Raw genomic sequence first — 24,870 nt, 5'->3', positions numbered from 1 at the left:
CTCCTGCCAGAGTTTGAAGTGGACCCAATCCAATAGGCAGTCTCTGAGCACACCCACCAGACAGGACCCTGCCCCCCAACTCCGGTGGACGAATGTGTCTTCCCCAGCTTTGGGAAATTGCTTAAGCAAGGGATAGGCCTTCAGATAGCGAACAGGAGACAGCAGCACATGGCTACAGGCAGGAGCTTAGGCACTGAGGGGACTTTTACCCTGAAAACTTGGGTGCCAAGTAAGGTTACATGCCTACAGTGCAGGGTGGGAGCTTTGTGGATTGGAGTGGACCCAGAACCAGGAGACGGACCCCTTAAGTGCCCAAATGCAGGATAAGTGTCATAAGGCCACAAAATATACAGCCCCAGCTCTGATAAGTGACACACAACAGGAGGGGACAAAACAGGGTGGGGGGGACACAGCAACAAAATCAAGCAGAGGATCATAGGCTGTGGGCACAACCAGGTGAGATTTGTTTTTATATTACAAATATACTGACAAAGACCCTTGGCTAACTCTTTCTTTATGGATGTTGTGGGAACTTGAGATAAGAGGGAGTGGCCTGATATGCCATCTTAGGGGAAGTATTCTCTGCATATGCTATGCTGAGGGGAAGCCTGCACAGATGGCTGTGAAAATAAACAAATGGGACATCATTAATGAAGCAGGCTGGAGGCACCTCAGTAAGAGATTGGGTAGGTGGGAAGCAGGGACTTGTGTGCCAGAAGCAGCTTGAATTTGATGTAGTGGAGGGGTGAAGGTTATAGGATCAACAGGAGAGTGATTGACTGGATGGGGCAATGTCTGTCAAGTAAACCAGAAGGGAGGCTACAGTAGCCACAGTGAGAGGTAAGAGGGCCTGCATGCATATTTTGGCTGTAAGAGGCAGGTCCAGAAAAGCATACAGACTCTTGATGAGTCAGTCAAGATGCAGGTATTTGTTCCCAGAATGGAGGGAAAAAATGGCTCAGTGGTTAGGTTTTCTAGTCCTGATAACTCTGGGGTAACCCAGCATACAGGAGGCAGAATGAGCTAGTGAAATGGAAGTAGGACACCTGGCTTCTTGGCCCAGCTCAGCCGTTGATCTGCTGGGTGACCTTAGCCAAGTCCCCTTATTTTGGGCCTATGAGAAAGTTGCACTGGTTTAACTAACTCACACCCTAAGTTCAACTGGTGCAAGTTACCCATAAACAGAAGCTCTTAGTTTAAGACCGGCACAGGGCAGCTTTAAGGCAGGGACTATCATTCACTAGGTACACGTGCAGCACCTAGCACAATGGGCCTCTGATCTATGTTGAGGCCTCTAGCTACTACTACATAAAACACAGCTATAATCCTCCCACCAAAAAGGGCATTAGAGCTAAAGCTACAATTTTGTCATGGATATTTTTTAGTAAGTTATGGACAGGTCACGGGCAATTAAAAAAAAAAAAAACATCCCATACAAAATGCGGAGGGAGGGTCCAGCACCTTCCCCGACCCCCACCCAGCAGCTGGGAGCTGCAGGGACTCCATTGCCCAGTGGCTGGGAGGTCCCCCCTGCCACCCTGCGGGGCTGTGAGCTGCAGAGGACCCCTGCCAGCGCTGAGCAGCTCTAGGGTCCCCTCTGCCACTGGTGGCAGCAGCTGGTTAGCCAATGGCAGCTATCCGGCAGAGGCTGGGCTTCTGTGGGGTCCCCTGCTGTCGGCAGCAGCTGGTTAGCCAATGTCACGGAGGTCACTGGAAGTCACGGATTCCATGACTTCCACAACATAATTTTAGCTTTAATTACAGCTGAAAAGCTTTTGTTACCTCATGCCTGACAGCCCATAGTCTCAAAGCTTTTTTTTGTTCATTAATATTGTCAGTCTTGGTACTGCTGAGGTCTGAGAATGTATAGAAAAGCACTAGCTTCCAGCATGAAGTGTCAGCCATCACCAGATGGGATCTTTTGTACGGCAATTCAGCTACAGCACTTGTAATGAGTTTTAAATGAAAGAGAGGGACACGGTAGCTCAGAAGAGGTAGCCTCTGGAAGTAGTTTCAATATTTTCTTCCTATAGAACTTTGTTCTGTTTACGTAACCAGCAAACATTTGTTTCTTAAATAACTGAGAGCAAGGAAAAATGTCACTGGAAAAAAATCCTTTATTTTAGTCTCTGAAACACAACATTCCTCTTCACTAAGTCAAGCGGAGTAGGTATGAACTGTCGCTTCATTACAGGAAGTCAGAAATGGTAGTCACATCAGGCTTGCCATCTATAAAGAAATGCAGATCAGAGTCTCACATTATCTTCCAAGGCTTGTAGGGGAGGCGGGGGAAGAGGGACTAGAGATAACTGAAAAAATGAGAGTTTCATTTTGCTCCTATGGTTAGTTCAGGAGCCAAACAGCCCTAATATGGTTAATGGGGCATTTGCACATCACTGCAGTAAGTGGAATTCAGGATTTCACCTGCCTGCTCTCACCCACCATGTTTCATCGAAACTTGAAGACCAATTACAGCTTCCTGTGGACAGGAGACCATTACATAAATGGAAATATCCTGGGCCATTTTCAAAATAGTTAATTGCCCAGACACATGCCTGAGCCCCAGAAGTAGAACATTCTACAGAAACAGGCTGCGCTCTCCAGTTTACACATAGGAAAAGCCACAGCCAGCAGAACCTGAGCACTCAAACAATTACATACGGCTCCTCTTTGGCCTGAAGTCCAGCCTGGATCAAAGGCTGCACCTGGACAAATCACCTTCAAAAAAGTTTTTTATTTGTATTATCATAACACCTAGGTGCCCTAGACATGGACCAGGATCCCATTGTTCCATCTGTTTTTCCAAACCAATAACTTGCTCTATAGCAGCATGAAAAGGCTGCAGAGCAACTCTGGGCAAAAGCTGCAGTAAAGCAATTAGCCCTGTTCTCCCAAGCCTGCAGAGAGGGGCAAGTATCACTCTCTCGTGTTGTCCAAACGACAAAAAGTTACTGTATTTGAACAGTTATGAAGAACATCGTTCTATGAAGAACTGGGTTAGATGACAAGCAACGACTATGATTTTGCAGTTACTGAAGACAAAGACATATTGCGGTCAGTTTTTAGGACTGCTAACTCAATTCTTCACAGCTGTGTTCAATCTGTAGACATGGCTGGAGTGCAGACCAACACATGGAGTGTCACAGTTATATGCAGTAAAGTGATGGGCACCACTCCCAAGAGAGGAAATCTTAGGTTTAACCATATTATGTCTTCAAGACAAAGCACAAGACTCAAATATTCAGTATTAAGGTTGTTATGGCCTCGAAGCAAACACCTGTGAACACTCTACAGAGAAAGGGTCTCAGAACCCAGACACATGATCTAGGCCTAGACAGGCTAATGATTTTCTGGCTTCTTAACCAGAAACTCACTTAAAAAATCCTGACTGGGTGTTTAACATCTCAGATCCAAGAAGGGCTTGATCAGAGCCCGAAAACGAAATGAGTTACCCAGCTGCAGCACAGATCAGCGTAATCGCCTTGCTTCACGCTCGGACTCCAGCAGCGTCAGGACATCCCCCTCGCGGACGGGCCCCTTCACGTTCCGGATGATGGATCTGCTGGTGTCGTCCATGAATTCGACACGAACCTGACAGCCACAGCAGAGAAGGAACAGAAACGCTCGAAGCCCCCATTTTCCTGGGCCACCTGCCGCCGACAGGCCTGCTCAGCTCCCGGGCCCGAGTCCGCGGCGCCCCTGCCCCACGGAGCTGGGCGCTCGGCCCGAGGCCCAGGCCAGGCGGCGAGGAGCACACAACGCCGGGGGGCGTTTACAAATGGCAGATGGGGAAGTCCGTTCCCCCCCCCCCCCGCAACACGGGGACAAGGGAACCGGCAATTAAATTACACGGGGGACAAACCAAAGCCGTGAGAGGAAACTTTTCCACGCTGCGGGGGAGTAACCTGCGGAACTCTCCGCCACTGGCGAGCCCCAGCGGCCTGGGCACCGGCCCGGCTCCCCGGGGCTCAGTCCAAGGCCTGGGAGGGGAGCCCACGACGCTCCTGAACCGCTCTCGCTAGGGCGGGGCGAGGGGTCACTCACCTGGGTGCACTGGCCCTGCGAGCCCGTCCGGCCCAGCACCTTGGTGACCTGCGGGGAGACTCGGGTCAGCCAGGCGCAGAGAGAGACCCGCCCGCCCCAGCCCAGCCCAGCCCAGCCCAGCCCAGCCCAGCCCGCCCGCCGCTAACCCCCGGCCCGGCCCGGCCCCGCTCTCTCGCACCCGGGCCAGTTTGATGGGCTGCACGCGGCTCGTATCCATGGCGGCTGCTGTGGGTGCGGATAGGAGAGGGGGGGGGCCCCGCCCCCCCCCGCGCTTATATAGCCCCAGCTATCGCGAGACCCAGCGTGCACCGCGCTCTGTCCCCTTCCCGGCGTGCGCCGCGCACCTCTCCTTTCCCGACAAGCGCCGCGCCGCTTCCCAGCTCGCACCGCGGCGGCGCCCTTCACAGCGGCTAAAATGGCGTCCGCCACCCGCCTCATCCAGCGGCTCCGCAACTGGGCGGCGGGGGTAAGGGGCTCGCGCGGGCTTGTCGGAATCCCTGGGGCGCGGTCCGCGGGGCCTAGCACCGCCCTCGTGCTGGGACCAGGGTGGCGCGGCCCGCTCCCCCGGCTCTCCCTACTGCCCTGTGAGTCCTGCCCGCACTTGGACCCCGTCTCCCCTGCCCCCGGGCTCGCACCTCCCTGAGACCCTCTCGTCTTCTTTTACAGCGGGACCTGCAAGCCAAGCTACAGCTTCGGTACACGGAGATCTCCAAGAGGTAAGGCCGGGGAGGTGGGGACAGAGCTGGTCTGCTCCTAGGCAAGCCCTTCTCCTTGTGTTGGTATGCGTGGAAACCCCGCAAGCGCAGCTGAAACTCTCCAACCGCAAAGGGGAAAGGGCGAAGCGTACCTGGACCCAAACTGGTTTGAGAGTAGCAGCCGTGTTAGTCTATATCTGCAGAAGGAAAAGGAGGACTTGTGGCACCTTAGAGACTAACATTTATTTGAGCATAAGCTTGAATACAGACATGCAGCTTGGTGTAAGAAAGAAAACAACTGTTCTCACTAATCTTTCATGCATAGGAACCTTAAATGTAACAGCAGGAGATAAAATAAACTTTAGACAAAATTATCATAATATTTATTAGTAACTTTTTGCTACCAATTTAAATGCAAATCTCAGGAGCTGTTAAAGTTAAAGGAGGCCTTAAAGGTAGAAAAATGGGTTAGTGCTGTTTTCTGAGTTCAGTACATAAAGACCTGAAAGTTTCTCCCTGCCCTCTTTCTGCTTATTTTATATTAGAAATGCAAGTCTTGTTTCTCTCTTTTTGGGAGGGAGGGGGAGAAACTCTGAGGCTCTAACAGGGTAATAATATCCAATGCCACACAAGCAAAACTTGATTATGAGGGGAAGTAATTTTTATTCAGTTTACATCTGTAGTTTAAAAAAAAATTATTACAGTTAATTAAAATGTCGGAGAAACATATTGAATTTTTTAAGACTGTGCTCCAGCCAATCATTTTTCATTTAGGGAGTGCAAAACCAGACTGGACAGTCCTGGTATTTCTAAGGTAAATAACAAAGCTGGGGGGGAAAACCACAAAGTTTTCAGGCCTCTTTACTTTTCCTAAAGAAGCAATACCTATTTTTTCTTTTTTGTTGGTCACACGTAAGATTTCAATAGCAACAGTAGCTTTCTCTGTTGCATATAATTGCATGATAGTTACTCTTGAGCCTTGCAAAGAACTCAAAATCCTGTTTCACATAGCCGAATTAATATTGCTGTAGAAATATTAACTTTTTGTTTCCCAACTTTTGTATTTAAAGTTACAGCCTCACCATTGCATTGCTTGAAAAGAAAAAGAGGATGCAAACTCGCCCACATAATGGCTGATTGGCATCTGATAAGGAAAGAAGCTCAGACCACCACATCTGGGGTCATGGGGAGGATCAGCTCCTTACCTGTGATATCCCAGCTTAGGTCCATTTAGTGTTAATAGGGATGTAGACCCCTGCCTGGTAGGAAATGGAGAGTAAGACTTCCAGTTCATCTCTCCCGAAAGCCAACTGCATGCAAATGGAAACTTTCATTTGCTCCTCACTTAACTCGACCTGGTTAGTTGCTGATCAGTTAGAGAACATACTTGTTTAAAGTTGTGCAATGCTCCCTTATAACGTTGTTTGGCAGCCGCCTGCTTTGTCCACTGCTTGCAGAAAGAGCAGCCTGTTGGAGCTAGCTGGTGGGGGCTTGGAACCAGGGTGGATCAGCAGCTCCCCTAAGTTCCCTGCATGGCAGCTGCCCAACACGCTATCAATTGCACCCCCCCCCCCCCCGAGAGCCTCCTGCTTGCTGTGCAGACGGGGGGGAAGAGGGATGCTAATGTCAGGGTGTCCCCCGCTCCTTTACCCCATCTCCATAGGGGGATATAACATGGCTCAGGATGGAGGGAGCTTGCTGGCAGCAGCTGCTGTCTCAGTTTGCTGACCTACTTAAAAAGGCAATGTACTTAAGAGTGGCATCAGCGTACTTAACGGGGCAATGCGCGTCTCTCACACACATACGGGGTGTGTGTGTGTCTCGTGCTCACTCTCACACACGCACACATGGGGTGGGTGTGTGTGTCTCTCTGTGCCATGCTGTGTCTCCTCCCTCCATTCCTGCTGCCTTGTAGAGTGTGAGGCTACACTGTGTTAACCCTTGAGGGCTCAGCCGAGTGCTAGTTCAGCATTTAGCAGTAAGGCATTCCCTGGCAAATATCCCACCCTCTGACTCCACCATCTCAACCAAGCTTCATAATCATCATTGCTGTGTCCAGTATTAAATTGTTTAAAACTTATACTGTGTATATGTGTGTGTGTACGTATATATAGTTTTTTGTCTGGCGAAAAATTTTTCCCTGGAACCTAAACTCCCCACTTTACATTAATTCTTATGGGGAAATTGGATTCACTTAACATCGTTTCACTTAAAATAGCATTTTTCAGGAACATAACTATAATGTTAAGCAAGAAGTTACTGTACAAGATATCAGATTCTGCCTCTTCTCACTCTCAGTTCTCTAAAGGTTTGGTTCCTGGTTTCTGTCTTCTCAGCAGCAGCTATACTCATGTTCTAGTAACTGGAATTAACTTGTTGCTTTCCACCTGTATGTTGGAACCCAGTAATGATGTTTTATTAAGAGATGTATTCTCATTTGAAGCAGGTCTCTCTGTTTTTAGTGTAGTCCTTTAAAGACTACAGGATTCTGCTGAGAGAGTGACAGTTTTCTGGATGTCCTTTTTGTTGTTTGCTCTTTCCTCAGATTTGTTAAAATAGTCCAGATACAGGCTACTTGCTGTGCCCTTCACTTCTAGTTTGGTACTGGGTAATGATGTTTCCTTAACTTTTAATATACTGCAGGGGAATTAGAACATACATGTTTGGAACTCTACCCTGTTTTCTATTTCTCACCCTGAGAGAGATTGGGCTGTTATTCTTTGCCCTGTGAGCCTTTGTTTACATTAACAGATGCTCTGAATTCATGGCCCCAGTTCTGTATTCGTAGCCATGACTGTGTCTAAGGCTTTCTGTGCTCATTCTGAAATCTTGGAAGGTGACTCAAGATACAATGCTAGCGTGTCCTGTGCATAACACTACAGTGCCTATTTCTCCTAACTCTCCACTCAAGAGTAAGACTGAGAATATGGTTCTCACTTAGCATGGTGTGCGCTGATGCTTTCTTTGGGTTGTTTGCTGTTTAGAACTCAACCACCTCCTAAACTTCCACTGGGTCCCAGTCACAAGTTTGCAAATAACTACTACTGTACTCGTGATGGACGCAGGGAATCCTACCCTCCAGTTATTGTTATGTCTCCGCAGAAATCCCTCGCATCGTGCACTCAAGATGCCAGGTAGGTCCTATTGATCCTATGATCAGCAGCCATGCAATGTCCGGCTGTGATATTGTGATCTTGCAAGCTAAGCGGAGTCAAGTCTGGTCAGTATTTGGCTGGTGCACCACCATATAATGCATTGCTGATGCAATAAATGATGTTGACTGTGCTAGTGAGTGAATGCTGAATTAGTGTGCCGTCTCTATGCACCTTCTTTTGAGTTAGAGGGGATGTTCGGGTTGGGAATGGTTTCCCTAAAATGTTCTGTTACTAACAAACCCTGTATTGCTGTTAAATATGAACTGATTATATAAACTAACAGTTTCTTAAGGCCAGTCTCTGTCTCTCCCCTAGCTCAGAATCTGCAGTAGCAACAACTGAGAAAAAGCCAGTGACACCAGGTGTTTCACTTGAGAAGTGGGAACTATCCAAAGATCAACCTTACCTGTGAGCTGGCCAAGTATGAAGAGAAGGCTGAATGCGATTGGACTTGATAGGATTAACTGAAAAGAAGCAGCCTGGCTGGTGATCCAGTGATGGGGTTAACTTCAGTAATGCTGTGTAGAATTTATTCTTCTGGAAAAGAGACCATTTTGCTGGGGCATGACTGATTAAACATATTTATCTAATGTATACCTAACGTTCTTTTCAGAACTTTCTTTATTCAAACGAAAGTTCGGAGTAAACTTGTATTTTATGGAAATGAGGGATATACAATCTCACAAGCTAAACAGATTCAATCCTGGTCACTCCTGAAATGAATCCTTAAAACACAGGTCATGTACAAATTAGAGCTGGTGATACTTCCCTCTGAATCATTATTAAAACAGTGGCTCAGTATGGTGCCAGAGGGTGCAGTTCTGCAAAAGGTGCCATAGTCAGAATGAGACTTACAACTCTGAGCTATATGCAGTGTTGTAGCCATGTTGGTCCCAGGATATTAGAGAGAGAAGGTGGGTGAGGTAATATCTTTATTGGACCAACTTACTCAGGGCTTGTGTACACTTACAGCGGTGCCACTGCCCCTGTGCCACTCTAGTGCTTACTGAAGACACTACCTATGTTGACAGGAAAGCGTCTCGTGTTGGTACAGATACTCCACCTCCCCAAGAGGTAGTAGCTATGTCGATGAAGCCTGACTGTCGACATAGCCCTGTCTAAACCAGGAGTTAGGCCAGTATAAGTACATTGCTCAGGGGAGTGGAAAATCCACCACCCTGAGCGACGTAGTTATACTAACATAATTTTGTAGCGTAAACCAGGGCTCAAAGTGTCACAGCTAAATACAAGATAGAACAGATTGTTTAATATAAGTAGTTAATACATTACAAGGGGTCATTCAAGGTGAAATAGCCAGTAAAAACAACTCCAGTCATAGGGAGGAAAGTAATGAGGTGTGGGGGTTGACTAGAATTTTTTCTGTCCGGTGACCTGATTGGTCAAACTCCAGCAGATTTAACTTGTTACTCACTTCTCCTTTGAAGAATTGTTGTGTAGTATTGCTAGTGTACAGTCTGTTTCATTCTATCCCAGAATAGTCAGGCTGTTTCCTGTAGACCGGGGTTCTCAAACTGGGGGTCAGGACCCGTCGGGGTCACAAGGTCATTACCCGGGGGGTCGCAAGCTGTCAGCCTCCACCCCAACCCCTGCTTTGCCTCCAGCATTTATAATAGTGTTCAATATACTTAAGTGTTTTTAATGTGTAGGGGGGTTCACACTCAGGGGCTTGCTGTGTGAAAGGGGTCACCAGCACGAAAGTTTGAGAACCAGTGCTCTAGACACTGTACTGCACTATGGTACCCTAAAGGATGGAGGATATTAATGTGCATAAATGATCATACTTGACCACCGTGCATTCGCCAAGCAGTCCCAGCATTTTTTTCACTTTCCCCAGGGCTGTGAAAAGTGGTTGTTCCGCTCACCAGTGCTGGTTGCATCTCAAGGACATGAGAAAAGCTAAGGATATGTCTTCATTGCACTTAACTCGGGTGATGGCACCTGGCTTAGCCTAGCCACACTGCAAATACATAATCAAGTCACTGGGTCCACAGTGGTGTTGCACTCACCTGTGTTGGTAGGACCTCTGGAAGACATATCCCATGATTCTTTGTGCTGTAGTAAGCCAAGTTGCTCTGATTCTGTCAGTGAATTATGGGAGAATATCTGCCCTTTTGGGCAGAGGCGGGGAGGGATTGTGGGAAGGTATTGGAGAACTGTCAGCCCTTGAGTGGCTTAGCCTACATCCTCCCTGTAAAGTGGGTGGGTTAGCAGCCTGAGTGAAAGCAGCACCAAGGCAAAAAACCCACACTCCCAGCTGGGCAAGCTAGCTTGGGTTGAAAGCACAACCAAACTCAAGTGAGAGGGTATTGTGTGGGGAAAGGAGGGAGTGTTAAGGGCAGCACCCAAGTAAGAGCTGAATTTCTGGACAAATGCACCAAAGAACCAATGATCTACCTGAGATAAATTGATATTTTCATCCTCTGGAGAGAGGACCTAAATTCCCTCAGATTTCCACTACATCTTCAACAACCAGAACCTGTCTATCAAACTCTTTGTAGAACTCTGCCACGCCAGCATCAACTTCCTGGACACCAGGATCAGCTTCGACAATGGAACCCTATAGACAACTATATTCAAGACATCCACAATCACCTTCATATATCTGGTAACCATCTCAAACACACCAAGGTGTCTTATCTACAGGTAAGTACTCAAATACCAGGAACAGGCCACCCAAATAGCTGGAGAGAACCTGATGGGAGAAAAAACCCACTGACCCTCACACCCGTGGTTGTCACATACCATTCCACACTGGAACCCAGATGGGGTATAATTAAACAATCATAACCCATACTCAGTGGGGATCACATCCGAAAAGAAATCTTTCCCAAAGCCATTTTCTGGCCTTCAAGCAATCTCCAACTTCACCAAACATCATCAGAGCAAGCTCCCCACAGACCAGAACACAGGAACTTAAAATAGCACCAGCCCCTGCCAGAACAGATGCAAAACCTGTAGACCTATCCGCTATGATGATCAGTATCACCACCCCCAACACACCTTTCAAGATCCATGAATCCTACACATGCCTGCAAACCCAGTATGTGGTGTACCTCATCCAGTGCACTAAATGCCCCACTAATGACTATGTGGGTAAAATGAGACAATCACAATGCTCTTGAATGAACTCTCTCAGAAAAATAAGACAAAAATACCATAACATGCTTTTCAAAGAGATCACTCTATATCTGCAAAAACAATGAGGAGTCCGGTGCCACCTTAAAGATTACCAGATTTATTTGGGCATTCTATATCTGACCTCTCAGTTCTCATCTTCAAGGGCAACTTGCACAACATCTTCAAAAGATGAGTCTGGGAGCTTAAATTCATGACTTTTAGATGTGTGTAGTTGCTGGTGAGTATTTGCTTCAGGTTGCGGGGGCTGTCTGTAAGCGAGGACTGGTCTGTCTCCAAAGGTCTGTGAGAGTCAGGGATCGTGCTTCAGGACAGGTTGTAGATCCTTGATGATGCACAGGAGAGGTTTCCAACGTGAAGCTGCAGAACTGGAATTAATTTGCAAACTGGATACCGTCAGATTAGGCCTGCATAGAGATTGGGAGTGGTTGGGTCATTACAAAACCTAAACTTAATTTCCCCAATACTAATTTCTCCTTAATGTTACTCACACTTTCTTGTCAACTATCTGTAATGGGCCACTCTCTTACCACTTCAAAAGTTATTTTTCCTCCCTTTGTATCCTGCTGGGTTAATTGATTTATCTCATTAGAGTGATCTCAGACTTGATAAAGCAACCCCCATCCTTTCATGTATTTATACCTGCTCCTGTATTTTCACTCTATGCATCTGATGAAGTGTGTTCTAACCCATGAAAGCTTATGCCCAAATAAATTTGTTAGTCTCTAAGGTGCCACAAGGACTCCTTGTTATTTTTATGTATACACTAGCACTTCTGTCCAGTGGGGTGGGGAAAAAAATCACACACACACCCTGGACTGACAAAAGTTTCACTGACAAAACCCTGGGGTGGACAGCGCTATATTGGCGGGAGACCGTCTCCCACCGACATATCTACTGCTGCTCATTGGGGGTGGTTTAATTATGCCAGTAGGAGAGCTCTCTCCCGCCGGCATAGAGCAGCTGTGCAGGAGATCTTACGGCAGCCCGGCTGCAGCAGTACAGTTGTGCTGCTGTAAGATATCTAGTATAGACATAGCCTCCAGATCTGAAGAAGAGCTTGATGTTGCTAGGGCTGCAGAATGTTGTTAAGGCTGGTAAGTTTTTACAGCTGCCAGTTTTGCTGTTCTAGAAGGTCTGATGTCAGCTGTAGTAGCAGACCTCAGTGTTACTCATAAAGAAAGACCACAAGCTCGGTGGCAAAGGCGCTTGGCCAGATTTACTGTCGACAAAGCATGGTAGTAACACCCTGGTTCAATGGTTACAGGTACTCTAACATGTATGCCCGCAACAATGGTACCTGCTCAGTCAGTGCCCCAGGATGCTGCCCCCATGGCAAGTACAAAGTTGCCCCTCCTATGAATTCTCCTTTTATACATTGATACGAACAGCTTATGTATTACAATCTAGATGTTGTTAGTTACCACCCTTATCCCTGTACCTGCTAGTCTGAACAAAACATCCCCATCTACTATTCTATCATCCCATCTTTATCTTATGAGAGGTGTTTTCTTGTACCATCTCTTAGAAATGCATTTCTGTAGTTACTTGTGATGTGCATGTTTTTGTACCATGCTCTCCAGTCAGGAATGTGCTTACTTGGTGTTAGCTAATACCTGGAGGGCTGTTATTTTGCCAAGGCCAGGCTACTCTGGTTCACAGCCTTTGGTTCAAACTGTTAGTTATACCTGAGGCTTCAGCAAGGACTACAGGTGTAAACTCAAAAGCTTGTCTCTTTTGCCAACAGAAGTTGGTCCAATAAATGATATTACCTCATCCACTTCTCTTTGTAGTGAAGTTGTACCCACAAAACAACCTACTGATGCTGCAGTTGGAACAGTCACTCAGCAATGAACATTGTGATCCCCCGTAGCAAAAACCTTTATCTCTCCCTTTCCTTGCAAAAAGCGATACTGCTGGGGGAGATTGGTCTAAATCTCAAAGCAAACTGAACCAGTTTGACTAAGGCTGTGTTCACTGCCAAAAGAAAGTGTTTTTACACAAGATAGCTAGTGCATGTTATTTTGCTGTAAAATCCTAGTGGAGACATGGATCTGTAGTTTTTACTGTAACAGCAAGGTCAACCACAGATTTGGGTGGTGGTTGGGTAATAGTGTAGATTTTGTCTAGCTATGTTGAATTAAAAAACACCTGTACTATGTCTCCACTAGGTATTTTACTGTTTAAAAAGCACACTTTTTTTGGCCACAAAGACAGCTTAAGTGGGGAAAGTTAGAGGTCCTGGGGATTACAGTGGATGAGAAGCTGGATATGAGTCAGCAGTGTGCCCTTGTTGCCAAGAAGGCTAACAGCATATTGGGCTGCATTAGTAAGAGCATTGCCAGCAGATTGAGTGAAGTGATTATTCCCCTCTATTCAGCACTGGTGGGTGAGGCCACATCTGGAGTATTGCATCCAGTTCGAAAGGATGTGGACAAATTGGAGAGAGTCCAGTGGAGGGCAACAAAAATGATCAGGGTTCTGGGGCACATGACTTATCAGGAGAAGCTGAGGGAACTGGGCTTGTTTAGTCTGCAGAAGAGAAGAGTGAGGGGGGATTTGATAGCAGCCTTCAACTACCTGAAGGGGGGGTTCCAAAGAGGATGGAGCTTGGCTATTCTCAGTGGTGGCAGATAACAGAACAAGGAGCAATCGTCTCAAGTTGCAGTGAGGGAGGTCTAGGTTGGATATTAGGAAACACTATTTCACTAGGAGGGTAGTGAAGCATGGGAATGGGTTACCTAGGGAGGTGGTGGAATCTCCATCCTTGGAGGTTTTTAAGGCCAGACTTGACAAAGCCCAGGCTGGGATGGTTTAGTTGGTGTTGGTCCTGCTTTGAGCAGGGGGTTGAACTAGATGACCTCCTGAGGTCTCTTCCAAACCTAATCTTCTATGATTTCACAGCAAAGTGGTGGTTCTTTTTGCAGGCTAAAAACTCTAGAGGTGAAGGGGGTGGGGAAATTAAGGTAGGGAGTAATAAAGAAAGTTACATTAAAAGATGGCCAAGTTGTGTTGTAGGTCAAATATGAGACCTTACTGCATATCTAGGAAAAAGTATTTTTTTATGATAGGGTACCTTTTAAGCTCATCGTAGTGGCCTACCACTGATTAGATCTAGCTGTGTCTAGGCCTCGTTGCAGAGCAGTAAGCTGAATTTGCCTTCTCTGAATCCTTTGAGGTTTTCAACTGGAGATGGGATTCTTAGTCATAAAATCCTGGAAAGTAGAGATCAAAACAGATTCCAGCTCATCATCTAATGCATTTTGCTTCTATTGTCTTTGGGACATTATTCTGTACCTTAATATACCTTTCACACTGTCAGGAAGATTTTTTTCCCCTGATATTTATATTTATATCTAACTTGCCCTTTAGCTTTATCCCATTATATAGATAGCATGAGGGTCATTCCTGTTTGAGGTAATAAGTGTATCCTGGGGTGAATAAACTCAAAGGCAGTAGGAGACATTTAGCCCAAATATGGTATTAGAGTTAACAAAAAACACCATGTTCTACTAATATATACAACTAAAAATTAAGTTTTAAAGAAGAAAAGGAGTACTTGTGGCACCTTAGAGACTAACCAATTTATTTGAGCATGAGCTTTCGTGAGCTACAGCTCACTTCATCGGATGCATACTGTGGAAATTGCAGAAGACATTATATACACAGACACCATGAAACAATACCTCCTCCCACCCCACTCTCCTGCTGGTAATAGCTTATCTAAAGTGATCATCAAGTTGGGCCATTTCCAGCACAAATCCAGGTTCTCTCACCCTCCCCCCCCCCACCCAAACTCACTCTCTTGCTGGTAATAGCCCATCCAAAGTGACTACTCTCTTCACAATGTGTATGATAATCAAGGTGGGCCATTTCCTGCAGAAATCCAGGTTCTCTCAGCCCCTCACCCCCCTCCAAAAACCACACACACAAACTCACTCTCCTGCTGGTAATAGCCTATCCAAAGTGACCACTCTCCTTACAACCTGCATAAAAATCAAGGTGGGCCATTTCCAGCACAAATCCAGGTTTTCTCACCCCCCCACACACACACAAACTTACTCTCCTGCTGGCAATAGCTCATCCAAACTGACCACTCTCCTCACAATGTGCATGACAATCAAGGTGGGCCACTTCCAGCATAAATCCAAGTTTAACCAGAACGCAATTCCCACAGTATGCATCCGATGAAGTGAGCTGTAGCTCATGAAAGCTTATGCTCAAATAAATTGGTTAGTCTCTAAGGTGCCACAAGTACTCCTTTTCTTTTTGCGAATACAGACTAACACGGCTGTTACTCTGAAACCTGTTTTAAAGAAGGAATGCTTTCAAGCAAATATGGCAGGGCTAGCTGCTGAAAGGGAAACTGTTTAAATGCCCTTTTGCCTTGTTTCCCCACATTCCCCTAGCTCTCAGCAAAGCTTTTCTCCCAGAATATTGATCTTTTCTATTTTCCTTTAGCTTCCCTCTCAAACCCAAAAAGTGTTCTGGGAAAAGAGCCGTGGTGCCTTAAATGACCACAGACAGAGGGAAGTGGGTTGAGGTTGAACGTTTAATGCTCCAACAGTCCTTGGGTTTGTGTTGGGAAATGTAAGAAAGGGAGTGAGAGCCAAAAGGCCTGCCCCAACTATCATTTGACAGCAATGCAGCTACATGGAAATCAGTCGCGTGTCGTTTTGCCTTGTCCTGTCACGGGCAGGAAAGCCCACGTCAGGTGCAGCCACAGACACTAAGCAGATTGCTGCTGCCGCCACGAGCTTCTCCTGCAGCGGCCGGGCCTGCTGCTTCCTTCTCTCGTGCCGTGTAACTCGCAGGCTGCCGCTGAGCCGGCGTCTCCACGGCTGCAGGCTGCAATGCGGGCGAGGCGCTGGGGCACGCACGAGGCACACCGCACAGCTGCTGCAGGGCAGTGAATTGCCTTGCACGCGCCTCGTCGGCTCACCTGCGCATGCGTGCTGTTGGGGGGGGTGGAGAAATCCTCGGCTCCCGTCCCCCCTTAGTCCTCTGATGCGCATGCGCCGCACCTCCAAGCGTGAACGCGCTCTTTCTGACCGGAGCGGCCGGTGCAGGCGGCATGTGGGCGCTCCTCGCGCTGCTCCTGAGGCAGTTGGTCGCCGCGGGGCTGGAGTCGCCTGCGGGGAACGGTGAGGACCCGGTCCGGGGGCACAGGCGGAGGGTGACCGTGACCGTGACCGACCTCACTGCCGGTCACTTGACACCGCCCCCACGCGGGGGCCCCTCCTCTCAGAGGCGCCCATTGGTCCCGAGCCGCCCGGGGTCCTGTTCTGCCCCCTCCCTATTGGTCGCCGCGGGCTCCGCACCGGGGCGACACTTCTCGGCGCCGGCAGCAGCCACCGCGCAGCGCCCGCACGGGCCGCAGCGCCCCCCCCACCCCCCACTGCACGGGCCGCCGGGCCCCCGCCCCCCCCCCCCCGCCGGTGCACGGGCCGCCGCCGGGCCCCCGCCCCCCCCCCCCCCGCCGGTGCAGGGCTGGCGCCAACAGGCGGGAGCGGGCACCGCTGGGCTGGGCTAACCTGCTTCTCCTCCGGCTTCAGCGTCCGGCCTGCCCTGCAGCCCCCGCGGCGGGCCGTGCTGGACCCCGGCGCTCGTCCGCAGCCTGCCCCAGGAGCGGTTCTGCGATGGCCGCTCGGATTGCCCTGACGGCGCGGACGAGTCGGCAGAGGCTTGTCGGCACTGGGGAGTCCCGCCAGCCCCGGCCTGCCCCTGCCTGTTCCAGTGCGCGGAGGGCGCGGAGTGCTTTCCGTCCGCCTGGGTCTGCGACGGCCACGCCGACTGCCCGGGCGGGCAGGATGAGCAGGGCTGCGGCCCGGACTCGCCTGGGACCGCCCGAGCCCCGAGCGCTGCCGGGACAGGTGAGAGGCGCCGCGCGGCCGAGTCGGTTACCGCAGGTTGGGAGCCGGGGTCGCGTTGGGCAGGCTGGTGGCTGGGATGGACGCGCTGCAGGGGACTGGGACTTTAAGCACTTAAAGGAACACCACCAACTTTTAAATCTTCCTTTAGTCTGTAAACCTTATACCTGTACCCGTGACACCAGGGATTCCTGCCTCTTGGACAGCTGAGAGAAAATTAGGGCTGGTGTACACTGGGAACTTCCAGTGGATAGCTATGGCTCTCCCATCCCTCAGAGACATTGCCATGCTGACCGAAGCCCTGGGGTAGACCGCACTAGGGAAGGTGAATTACCGACATTCACAGGAGAACCCCTCCTGTAGCCATAGATAATGCCTGCTCTGAAGTGCTACAGCACTGCAGTGGGCTGCCACAGGAATTTAAGAATAGCCATACCCTGAGTTTTCTCCATTTTTTTCCTTAGTTAGTTTCTTTTATGCCTGTGACAGTGCTCTGTGGCAACCTCTCTGCTCCCACCCCCACAATCTCGTCCTTTCTGGTCCTCCACTAAACTGGGAGGAGAGGTAGATATGCTGGAGGGTAGAGAAGGGATAAAGAGGAACCTAGACAAATTAGAGGATTGGGCCAAAAGAAATCTGATGAAGTTCACAAGGAAAAGTGTAGAGTCCTGCACTTAGGGCGGAAAAATCCCATGCACCGCTACAGACTGGGGACCGAATGGCTCAGCAGCAATTCTGGAGAAAAGGACTTGGGGGTTACAGTGGACGAGAAGCTGGATATGAGTCAACAGTGTGCCCTTGTTGCTAAGAAGGCCAATGGCATTTTGGGATGTATATGTAGGGGCATTGCCAGCAGATCGAGGGTCGTGATTGTTCCCCCCCATTCGACATTGGTGAGGCCTCATCTGGAGTACTGTGTCCAGTTTTGGGCCCCACACTACAACAAGGATGTGGAAAAATTGGAAAATGTCCAGCGGAAGGCAACAAAAATGATTAGGGGACTGGAACACATGACTTATGAGGAGAGGCTGAGGGAACTGGGATTGTTTAGTCTGCAGAAGAGAAGAATGAGGGGGGATTTGATAGCTGCTTTCAACTACCTGAAAGGGGGTTCCAAAGAGGATGGATCTAGACTGTTCTCGGTGGGAGCTGATGACAGAACAAGGAGTAATGGTCTCAAGTTGCAGTGGGGGAGGTTTAGGTTGGCTATTAGGAAAAACTTTTTCACTAGGAGGGTGGTGAAACACTGGAATGCGTTACCTAGGGAGGTGGTGGAATCTCCTTCCTTTGAGGTTTTTAAGGGCAGGCTTGACAAAGCCCTGGCTGGGATGATTTAGTTGGGGACTGGTCCTGCCATGAGCAGGGGGTTGGACTAGACCTCCTGAGGTCCCTTCCAACCCTGATATTCTTTGTTTCTATGATTCCCCTTGTCATAGAGACAAGATGAGTAAGGTTATCTGTATATTACCTCACCCACCTTGTCAGTTTCTCTGCTTTCCCTTTTCCCCTACCCCAGTAGTCAGGGTCTCTTAGTTGCTCTTGTGGGCTTTTCATACAGCAATAAGGCAGAGAAGACATTTTTTTAAATACGAAAATCTGGTGGTGAAAACCCCAAAATTGGCAAGGAAACTGAAGGTGAGGTGCAGAATGGGAACTGCTTTGAACCCCTTTTTGAGCTTAACTCAATCTCAATATGACAGTGACCTTTGAAAGCCCAATTATTGAGAGCCCTTTGCTTTCGTTTCAGAGAATCCAGCGATCTCCGAACCTGGGAAACTAGTGTTGTCTGAGACTCGAGGCACCTTGTGGGTGATAGCTGTTTTTGGTATGTGAGAATCCAAAGGGTGCTGCAGGACTGATGTTGGCTTTTGCTGAGTAGCGTTAACCAAAAATTGAACTCTGCTCATATCGGATTGGATAGGATGTGGTTCATTCAGTAATGGCTGCCCTTGGACTTCCTCTAACCAATCCCGCTGCAGTGTGGCTTAGGCCAACAGTGGCATGTTCTAGGCATCTTGTTTCAAGGGCTTAGGTGGCAAAGTCCAAGGTTCTAAATTTCCAGCTTTGGGAAAAGGCACATAATTTCCTTCTGTTGAAAACGGAGTCCCACTGCATGGGACTTGGCACTAATCATCCCCCCAGGGGACACAGCCCCACTTCTTACTGTTTGAGTTACTGATTTGTCTGTCTAAATGCTGAGGCACTAGCATAGGGCAGCTTAGCCGCAGTGCTGCTGCCTAGTCCAGGGGCAGGAATCACAGCAACTCATTGCCTGTGTGTTCTTCTCTCTGCAGTGCTCCTGAGTGTGCTGATGGCTGCAGGCTGCACTGTTAGATGGGGCCAATTGAGAGCAAAGAACAACTTCTCCACCTTTAGCCTCGAGAAAGCTTCCAAAGAGCAGCTGGTGCCGGACAGGAGACCTTCAGACTCATTTCCCTGATGGGTATGTCTCCCACTCCACACTGGACCCAAATTCCTCTGTATAGGGAGGGAGAGGGGGTCCCTCCCCCATGCCGAGCTTTCCTCCCCTTCCAACCCCTTAGCCCTCCATTAGCTCTCTGGTGGGGTGGAAATCATTTCCTACCGTCCACTCTGCAGTGAGTTCCTTTCTCTGCGTGAGGGACAGGAAAGGGGTCTCCCCCCACACACAAACCCAGCTTCTCTGTGCTGGGAAGACTGCTGGCATCTCTTTCAATGACTGGCTTGTTGCAGTGGGGAGATAATTGGGGTTGATGAACCCAGAGGAAGCTCTGAGTCCCTAGACACTGAGGGACTGCTAATTTTGGAGCTTTTTACAATGGATGGCTTCCCCACAAGCTTTGAAAAATAAAATGAAATAAAAGCCTTTGGCACAGAGGATATTAAATAACCAGGTGTCTTGGTTTTTCTTCATCTTTCAGGAAGCTGCAGTGCTGCGAGATGGTGAGATGGGACCCAACTCAGTGATCCTCATCACACTCCCTCCAAATGCCGATTGCACAGTTTCTGGGACAAGTTTTCTGGGGTTTGATTGGGTGACAATCACACTGGAGCAATCAAGGACTCTTCCTTTGGCACAGGGAGCTTAGATTGTGGGATTATAATGGCAGTGGGAAATCAGAAATGACTGTCACTCATGCTCTAAAATCAACCCTACAAGAATGTGATGGAAACACTTGGAATATCAGAACGGGTCATCCATTTTCCCCCATCCTAAAGACACACGCACACAAAATGTGGGTTATTCCACAAAATGCTTCTCGCTGGAATAGCTCTGGACAGTGCACAGTGTAGCCTCTGCAGTACATTTGGCTGCTGTCCCTTCCATGCCCACCCAAGAGTCCATTGAAAACTACCTCTTCCTACCATGCTGTATCTTGCCTGTAAGCAGAGCCATTTGCTCCTGTTCCAGGGCAGGCCGTTCCATTCCACACACCTATGTGGGGCAGAGCTCAAAGTGACGTGGGTGTATAATTTATATCCCCGAGGATACTGCTCATATTTCTAACACATTAGCTCAAACTTCACATACCAGAAGTTCTTAAAACATCATGTGACTGCAGGAGAACTGTCAAGGAGATGGATTACTGGAGAGTCTCCTGTATGCTTCACTTTGCATTGGGTCACAGCCCGTGCAGCAGCCCCTAGGCACAGCACAGGCATTCAGGACCCGAGTGCCGTCAACTCCCAGTGCAGGCAATGCAGGAGGTGCACTAAGCTCCTTGCAGGATTGGGCCTGTAGTTTCCACTTTGAAACTGAAATCTCTGGACTTTGCATCCTCTGTGCAGTCAGAAGAGTTTATTAGCAGATGTTTTAAGTTTTGACAAACATCTGGAGCCAGCTTTGCTCTTCTTCGCTTTTACCTCTGAGTAGTCTTGTTAGCTGCAATGTGTCTCCATTTCAGATCTTGGTCTGCCCAACATTTTTTTTGTGGACTGTTATTTAAATATGTGTAAAACACTAATACTGTAGAGGGAACTAGTGTTCAGTGTAGAAACCTGGTCCTGGTGGAGGGCGAGCACTGTCTTGTCCCTTGACTCCATTGTTGACATCCAAGACCTGTTATATTCTTTGCACAGGTGCTTGCTGAATATGCACACATATGGTAGAAACTTGCTGCCCTGTTGGCTGAATGTGGTGCCTTAAAGGTGAGGTTTCAGCTTGCAGGGCATACACTCCAGCCAGTAACCTGAGAGGGCAGGACTCCCTGGGGGTTTGTATAGTGGACATATGTGCATACGTAATATGAGAGAGAGTTTGTAAGAGGTATGACATATTTAGAATCTTGGCTCTTCCCAGCACTGAAATAGAGCACTAGCAAGAGGCAGAACCCCTGAGGGCTCCGTGTGTTGTGTTCTGTATAATGGATGAAAAACCACAGTTGGCAATTGGGTGGGTGCTGAATGACAGTGGGGGAATTAAAGATCTTTAGAGAACTTGTGGTGGCTTCCTGGATTTTGTTTTGAGGGTCATTTCCATTATTGTGATTGATTCAGTCGCTGCTCAGCATTGAGACAGACAAGTGTGTGGACAGAAACATTCCAATACCAAACGCAGAGGATGGCGGAGTCCGAAGTGCAGCACAAAGCTTTTTTGGCAGGGAATGTGACAATGTCACTTAGTTTGGAGGGTTAACATTGATAGCTGCTCAGGAGATGGGAGTTAAGGAAGGATTTAGCTAGAGGTGGCAGAAGTAAGTTCTGTATACAAGTCCCAACATGGGGGGGAAAAGCACAAAGCCAAGAATAAGCAAGAGAAATACAGGGAGCAGAGAGGCTTGGCTGAAGCAAAGGGAGCAAAGCAAGGAATGGGGAGATGCAGCCGGAGCTTTGGGCAGAGGCACAATTGTGCATAGCTGTGATCGTGGTAAAGAGTACTCAGACTTGGAGAATGAGGCAGCAGCGGGCTGGTCAGTAGCCAATGAAGGGGCTTCTGCCTGCTGTTGAGGGGAGTGAGAAGTAAATTGGGTGTGGCAGAGAGGAGGAGGTTGCAGTCATTGAGATAGTGTGACCTAGGCCTGTGAGAGTGCTTTACCATAGCAAAGGAAGAGAAGGGTGGTATTTTGGGGAATGTGAAAAAACTTCAAGTGTATCCAGTCAGTTACCAACTCCTGGCTGCATCAGGGGTATTAATCAAGCTCCCACTTCAACTCCACACATTAAATGCAAAAAGCTGCGACCTGTGGAATAGGACTGCACGGTTAAATATCCGAAAGTGAGGCAATGCCTATGTTAGTGCACCATTAACTCTGCCCACTTGTGTGTCTGTCGTTCCCATACAGTCTGTTGGCTGTGATCACCTGCCATCTCTCAGGTAACACAGTGCAACATACCGATTTTTCTACAGTCTTACATGCACCTACCTGTCCTGCATTGGTACTGCTTATGGTAGTTTTAATGTCAGTCATAATGGTCTGGTCCATCTTTATAATTTTAGGCTGTGATTTTCATAGATTATAAAACCAGAAAGGACCATTGTGATCAGCTAGTCAGACATAATACAGGCTAAAAAACTTCCCTGCGTTAATTCATATTTGAACTAGAGCAGATCTTTTGAAAAAACATCCAATCTTAATTTAAAGATTTTCAGCAGGGCTGTCGATTAATTGCAGTTGACTCACATGATTAACTCAAAAAAATTAACTGCGATTAAAAAAATTAATTGTGATTAATGGCACTGTTAATAGAATACCAATTGAAATTTATTAAATATTTTTGGATGTTTTTCTACATTTTCAAATCTGTTTATTTCTGTTACAACACAGAGTACAAAGTGCACAGTGCACACGTTATATTATTTTTGATTACAAATATTTGCGCTGTAAAAATGATAAAAGAAATATTTTTCAGCTCACCTCATACAAGTACAGTGGTGCAATCTCTTTATCGTGAAAGTGTAACTTACAAATGTAGATTTTTATTTTTTTGTTACATAACTGCACTCAAAAACAAAACAGTGTAAAACTTTAGAGCCTACAAGTCTATTCAGTACTACTACTTGTTCAGCCAATTGCTAAGACAAACAAGTTTGTTTACATTTATGGGAGATCCTGCTGCTTATTTACAATGTCATCTGAAAGTGAGAACAGGTGTTCAGATGGCACTTTTGTAGCCGCCGGTGCAAGGTATTTACGTGCCAGATCTGCTAAACATTCATATGCCCCTTCGTGCTTCGGCCACCATTCCAGAGGACATGCGTCCATGCGGATGATGCTTGTTAAACAAATAATGCCTGGTTTCCTAGCCTTTAATCGTGCATGCAGCCACAGGGAGTTAGGTGCCTGACTCTCTGACATTCAGTGGGATTTGAATATCTAAAGGCCAGATTTTTAAAGGTATTTCAGTGCCTGAATATGCAATTGATGCTTTTGGAAATCCCTTTATACACCTAAATACCTTTTAAAAAAAAATCTAGCTCTGAATCCATTAGACTCCTTTGAAAGTCCCTTAGCTGTTTTAAATGATAGCTTCTCTCTAGTGTATATTAAAAATTTTGTTTGGACCCATGAATTGTCCATATTTAATTTAAGGCATTTTAAAGATGCCCGTCAATTTAGGATTTAAGTGTTAATACAGTCATTCAAATTCTCAAGTGATATTTAGCAAATTCAGAGGTAAGTTATTTATACCAACTCCCTTTCAGACTCCTTTGGAGCTACTTACACATGTTTATAGGATTCTAATGTGGTCTACCTTGTGTTCTGGTTCTCCATTGCTGTGCCCAGTGTGTTTTCATTTACATTGTGCGGAGTGGTATACATTTGTGTAAATGACTGCACAAGGTATAGGGAAGCACAGCAGATTCTCTGCTACCAGAAGAAAAAGTAATTTAAAGCAGGGTTAGGGCTAGTTTAAGTTCCACTTCCTTACAGCTTCTAACTCCTTGGCTTGCAAGTTACACCAAATGTGGGACTCCCTTAGACTTTGATAGAGTAGGTGCAAGTAGGTTTAAGGGGTGGGCATTTCTATGCCAGTGTAAGGGGCTCTAACTCACATGCCACCTCTGAATGCACCACTGTGCATCTAGAGGAAGTCTAAGTAGGCAAATCCACGGAGTTATTAGACCCAGCTGCTTCAATCCAAAAAGCATGGTGGTCTTAGCACAGTCACTAGCTCAGGGTTCTGAGTGTATTATAGTAGCAAGAGACAATGGGCTCCATGCAAAGAGGCATCAAGTCATGGAGCAGGTAGCTCCCTCTGTGCAGTTCTGGGCACTTGATTACCAGAAAGTTACAGACAATTTATAGTGTTCAGAGAAGTGTGACAGGAATGTGTGAGATGGGAGAAGGGCTGGATATGTAATAGAGCATTGTCTTCCTTTAGCATCTAGCCCCTTCCACTTCACAAACAATTAATTAAGCCTCTCTGAAAAGTAGGTCAGCACCAGTATTCCCATCTGACAGAAGTGGTGGAAGCCCTCTATCATTTATAATTGAACTGTACAAAGCATCGAGCGATACTACAGGGAGTGCCCTGGACCGGCTTGGGAATGGACTAGGAGCCAATAGGTCTCTTCCATCCCTAGTCTGTGTGTTGCAGTGTCTCTTGTTGCAATGACGCAGAAAAGTGATGACAGAATGGAGAGGTAGCAATTGCTTTAAAGCACAGGTGCTTGATGAATGACTAAATCTCAGAGCAGTATCTCAGCGGGGGGTGCCCATGGAGGTTAAAGCTGGTAGAAGTTCCCAGGCAGTTCTATTCCTGTTGACTCCTTGGCACTTGAGACAGTAGCAGGAGTTAAATGACCATGAGACAGGTCATGTGCCCTTCAATTAGGGTTCAGAAACAGAAATGATAAATGGCTGTCTCCCTACCTGAAAGTGGGCTAGTTTGTGGGAGAAACAACCAGCTAAAATAGAGGCAACAAGAAAAAGAATGAAAGAAATGCTTGTATGGAAATAGTTCCTTATATAAAGGGTTAAAACGTCAATCTTATTATTGTCTTAAGGAGCTAGAACTTCGCTATCTCCT

General features: G+C 47.4%; 3 protein-coding genes and 1 long non-coding RNA gene across 4 annotated transcripts; 2 read left to right on the top strand and 2 right to left on the bottom strand.

Annotated features, from left to right (window-relative positions):
• Positions 1-2,097: 2,097 nt before the first annotated feature.
• Positions 2,098-4,295, bottom strand: RPS28 (ribosomal protein S28). The gene is made up of 4 exons (XM_074939274.1): positions 4,223-4,295; positions 4,045-4,092; positions 3,453-3,591; positions 2,098-2,229 (listed from the first exon to the last, which is right to left on the bottom strand). Exons 1-3 carry the CDS (start codon positions 4,259-4,261, stop codon positions 3,469-3,471), a joined length of 210 nt encoding a protein of 69 aa, XP_074795375.1. The 5' UTR covers positions 4,262-4,295; the 3' UTR covers positions 2,098-2,229; positions 3,453-3,468.
• Positions 4,296-4,367: 72 nt separating this feature from the next.
• NDUFA7 (NADH:ubiquinone oxidoreductase subunit A7) lies at positions 4,368-8,495 on the top strand. Its single transcript, XM_074939541.1, has 4 exons — positions 4,368-4,510; positions 4,711-4,760; positions 7,724-7,873; positions 8,210-8,495. The coding sequence occupies exons 1-4, from the start codon at positions 4,460-4,462 to the stop codon at positions 8,304-8,306; spliced, it is 348 nt and encodes a 115-aa protein (XP_074795642.1). The 5' UTR covers positions 4,368-4,459; the 3' UTR covers positions 8,307-8,495.
• Positions 8,496-11,141: 2,646 nt separating this feature from the next.
• LOC141977826 (uncharacterized) lies at positions 11,142-16,273 on the bottom strand. The gene is made up of 3 exons (XR_012636289.1): positions 15,993-16,273; positions 14,127-14,265; positions 11,142-11,457 (listed from the first exon to the last, which is right to left on the bottom strand). It is a non-coding gene; the product is annotated as an uncharacterized LOC141977826 (long non-coding RNA).
• CD320 (CD320 molecule) lies at positions 16,066-21,977 on the top strand. Its single transcript, XM_074939540.1, has 5 exons — positions 16,066-16,194; positions 16,606-16,923; positions 18,668-18,745; positions 19,215-19,363; positions 19,821-21,977. Exons 1-4 carry the CDS (start codon positions 16,125-16,127, stop codon positions 19,358-19,360), a joined length of 612 nt encoding a protein of 203 aa, XP_074795641.1. The 5' UTR covers positions 16,066-16,124; the 3' UTR covers positions 19,361-19,363; positions 19,821-21,977.
• Positions 21,978-24,870: the final 2,893 nt, after the last annotated feature.

The sequence above is a fragment of the Natator depressus genome, chromosome 25 (genome assembly GCF_965152275.1).
Source record: "Natator depressus isolate rNatDep1 chromosome 25, rNatDep2.hap1, whole genome shotgun sequence".
Taxonomy (NCBI): Eukaryota; Metazoa; Chordata; order Testudines; family Cheloniidae; genus Natator; species Natator depressus.
The sequence above is the reverse complement of the archived record's forward strand: the minus strand, read 5'-3'. Positions and strand labels throughout refer to the sequence as shown.

Bases quoted from the DNA above. Each gene is read 5' to 3' on its own strand.
- RPS28 (XM_074939274.1), bottom strand. From the start codon at position 4,261: ATGGATACGAGCCGCGTGCAGCCCATCAAACTGGCCCGG. The intron at 4,093-4,222 runs GTGCGAGAGAGC...GTCTCCCCGCAG, and splicing joins AGCCCATCAAACTGGCCCGG to GTCACCAAGGTGCTGGGCCG. The intron at 3,592-4,044 runs GTGAGTGACCCC...TGTGGCTGTCAG, and splicing joins CGCAGGGCCAGTGCACCCAG to GTTCGTGTCGAATTCATGGA.
- NDUFA7 (XM_074939541.1), top strand. From the start codon at position 4,460: ATGGCGTCCGCCACCCGCCTCATCCAGCGGCTCCGCAACTGGGCGGCG. The intron at 4,511-4,710 runs GTAAGGGGCTCG...CTTCTTTTACAG, and splicing joins TCCGCAACTGGGCGGCGGGG to CGGGACCTGCAAGCCAAGCT. The intron at 7,874-8,209 runs GTAGGTCCTATT...TCTCTCCCCTAG, and splicing joins TCGTGCACTCAAGATGCCAG to CTCAGAATCTGCAGTAGCAA.
- CD320 (XM_074939540.1), top strand. From the start codon at position 16,125: ATGTGGGCGCTCCTCGCGCTGCTCCTGAGGCAGTTGGTCGCCGCGGGG. The intron at 16,195-16,605 runs GTGAGGACCCGG...CTCCGGCTTCAG, and splicing joins GGAGTCGCCTGCGGGGAACG to CGTCCGGCCTGCCCTGCAGC. The intron at 16,924-18,667 runs GTGAGAGGCGCC...CTTTCGTTTCAG, and splicing joins CCCGAGCGCTGCCGGGACAG to AGAATCCAGCGATCTCCGAA.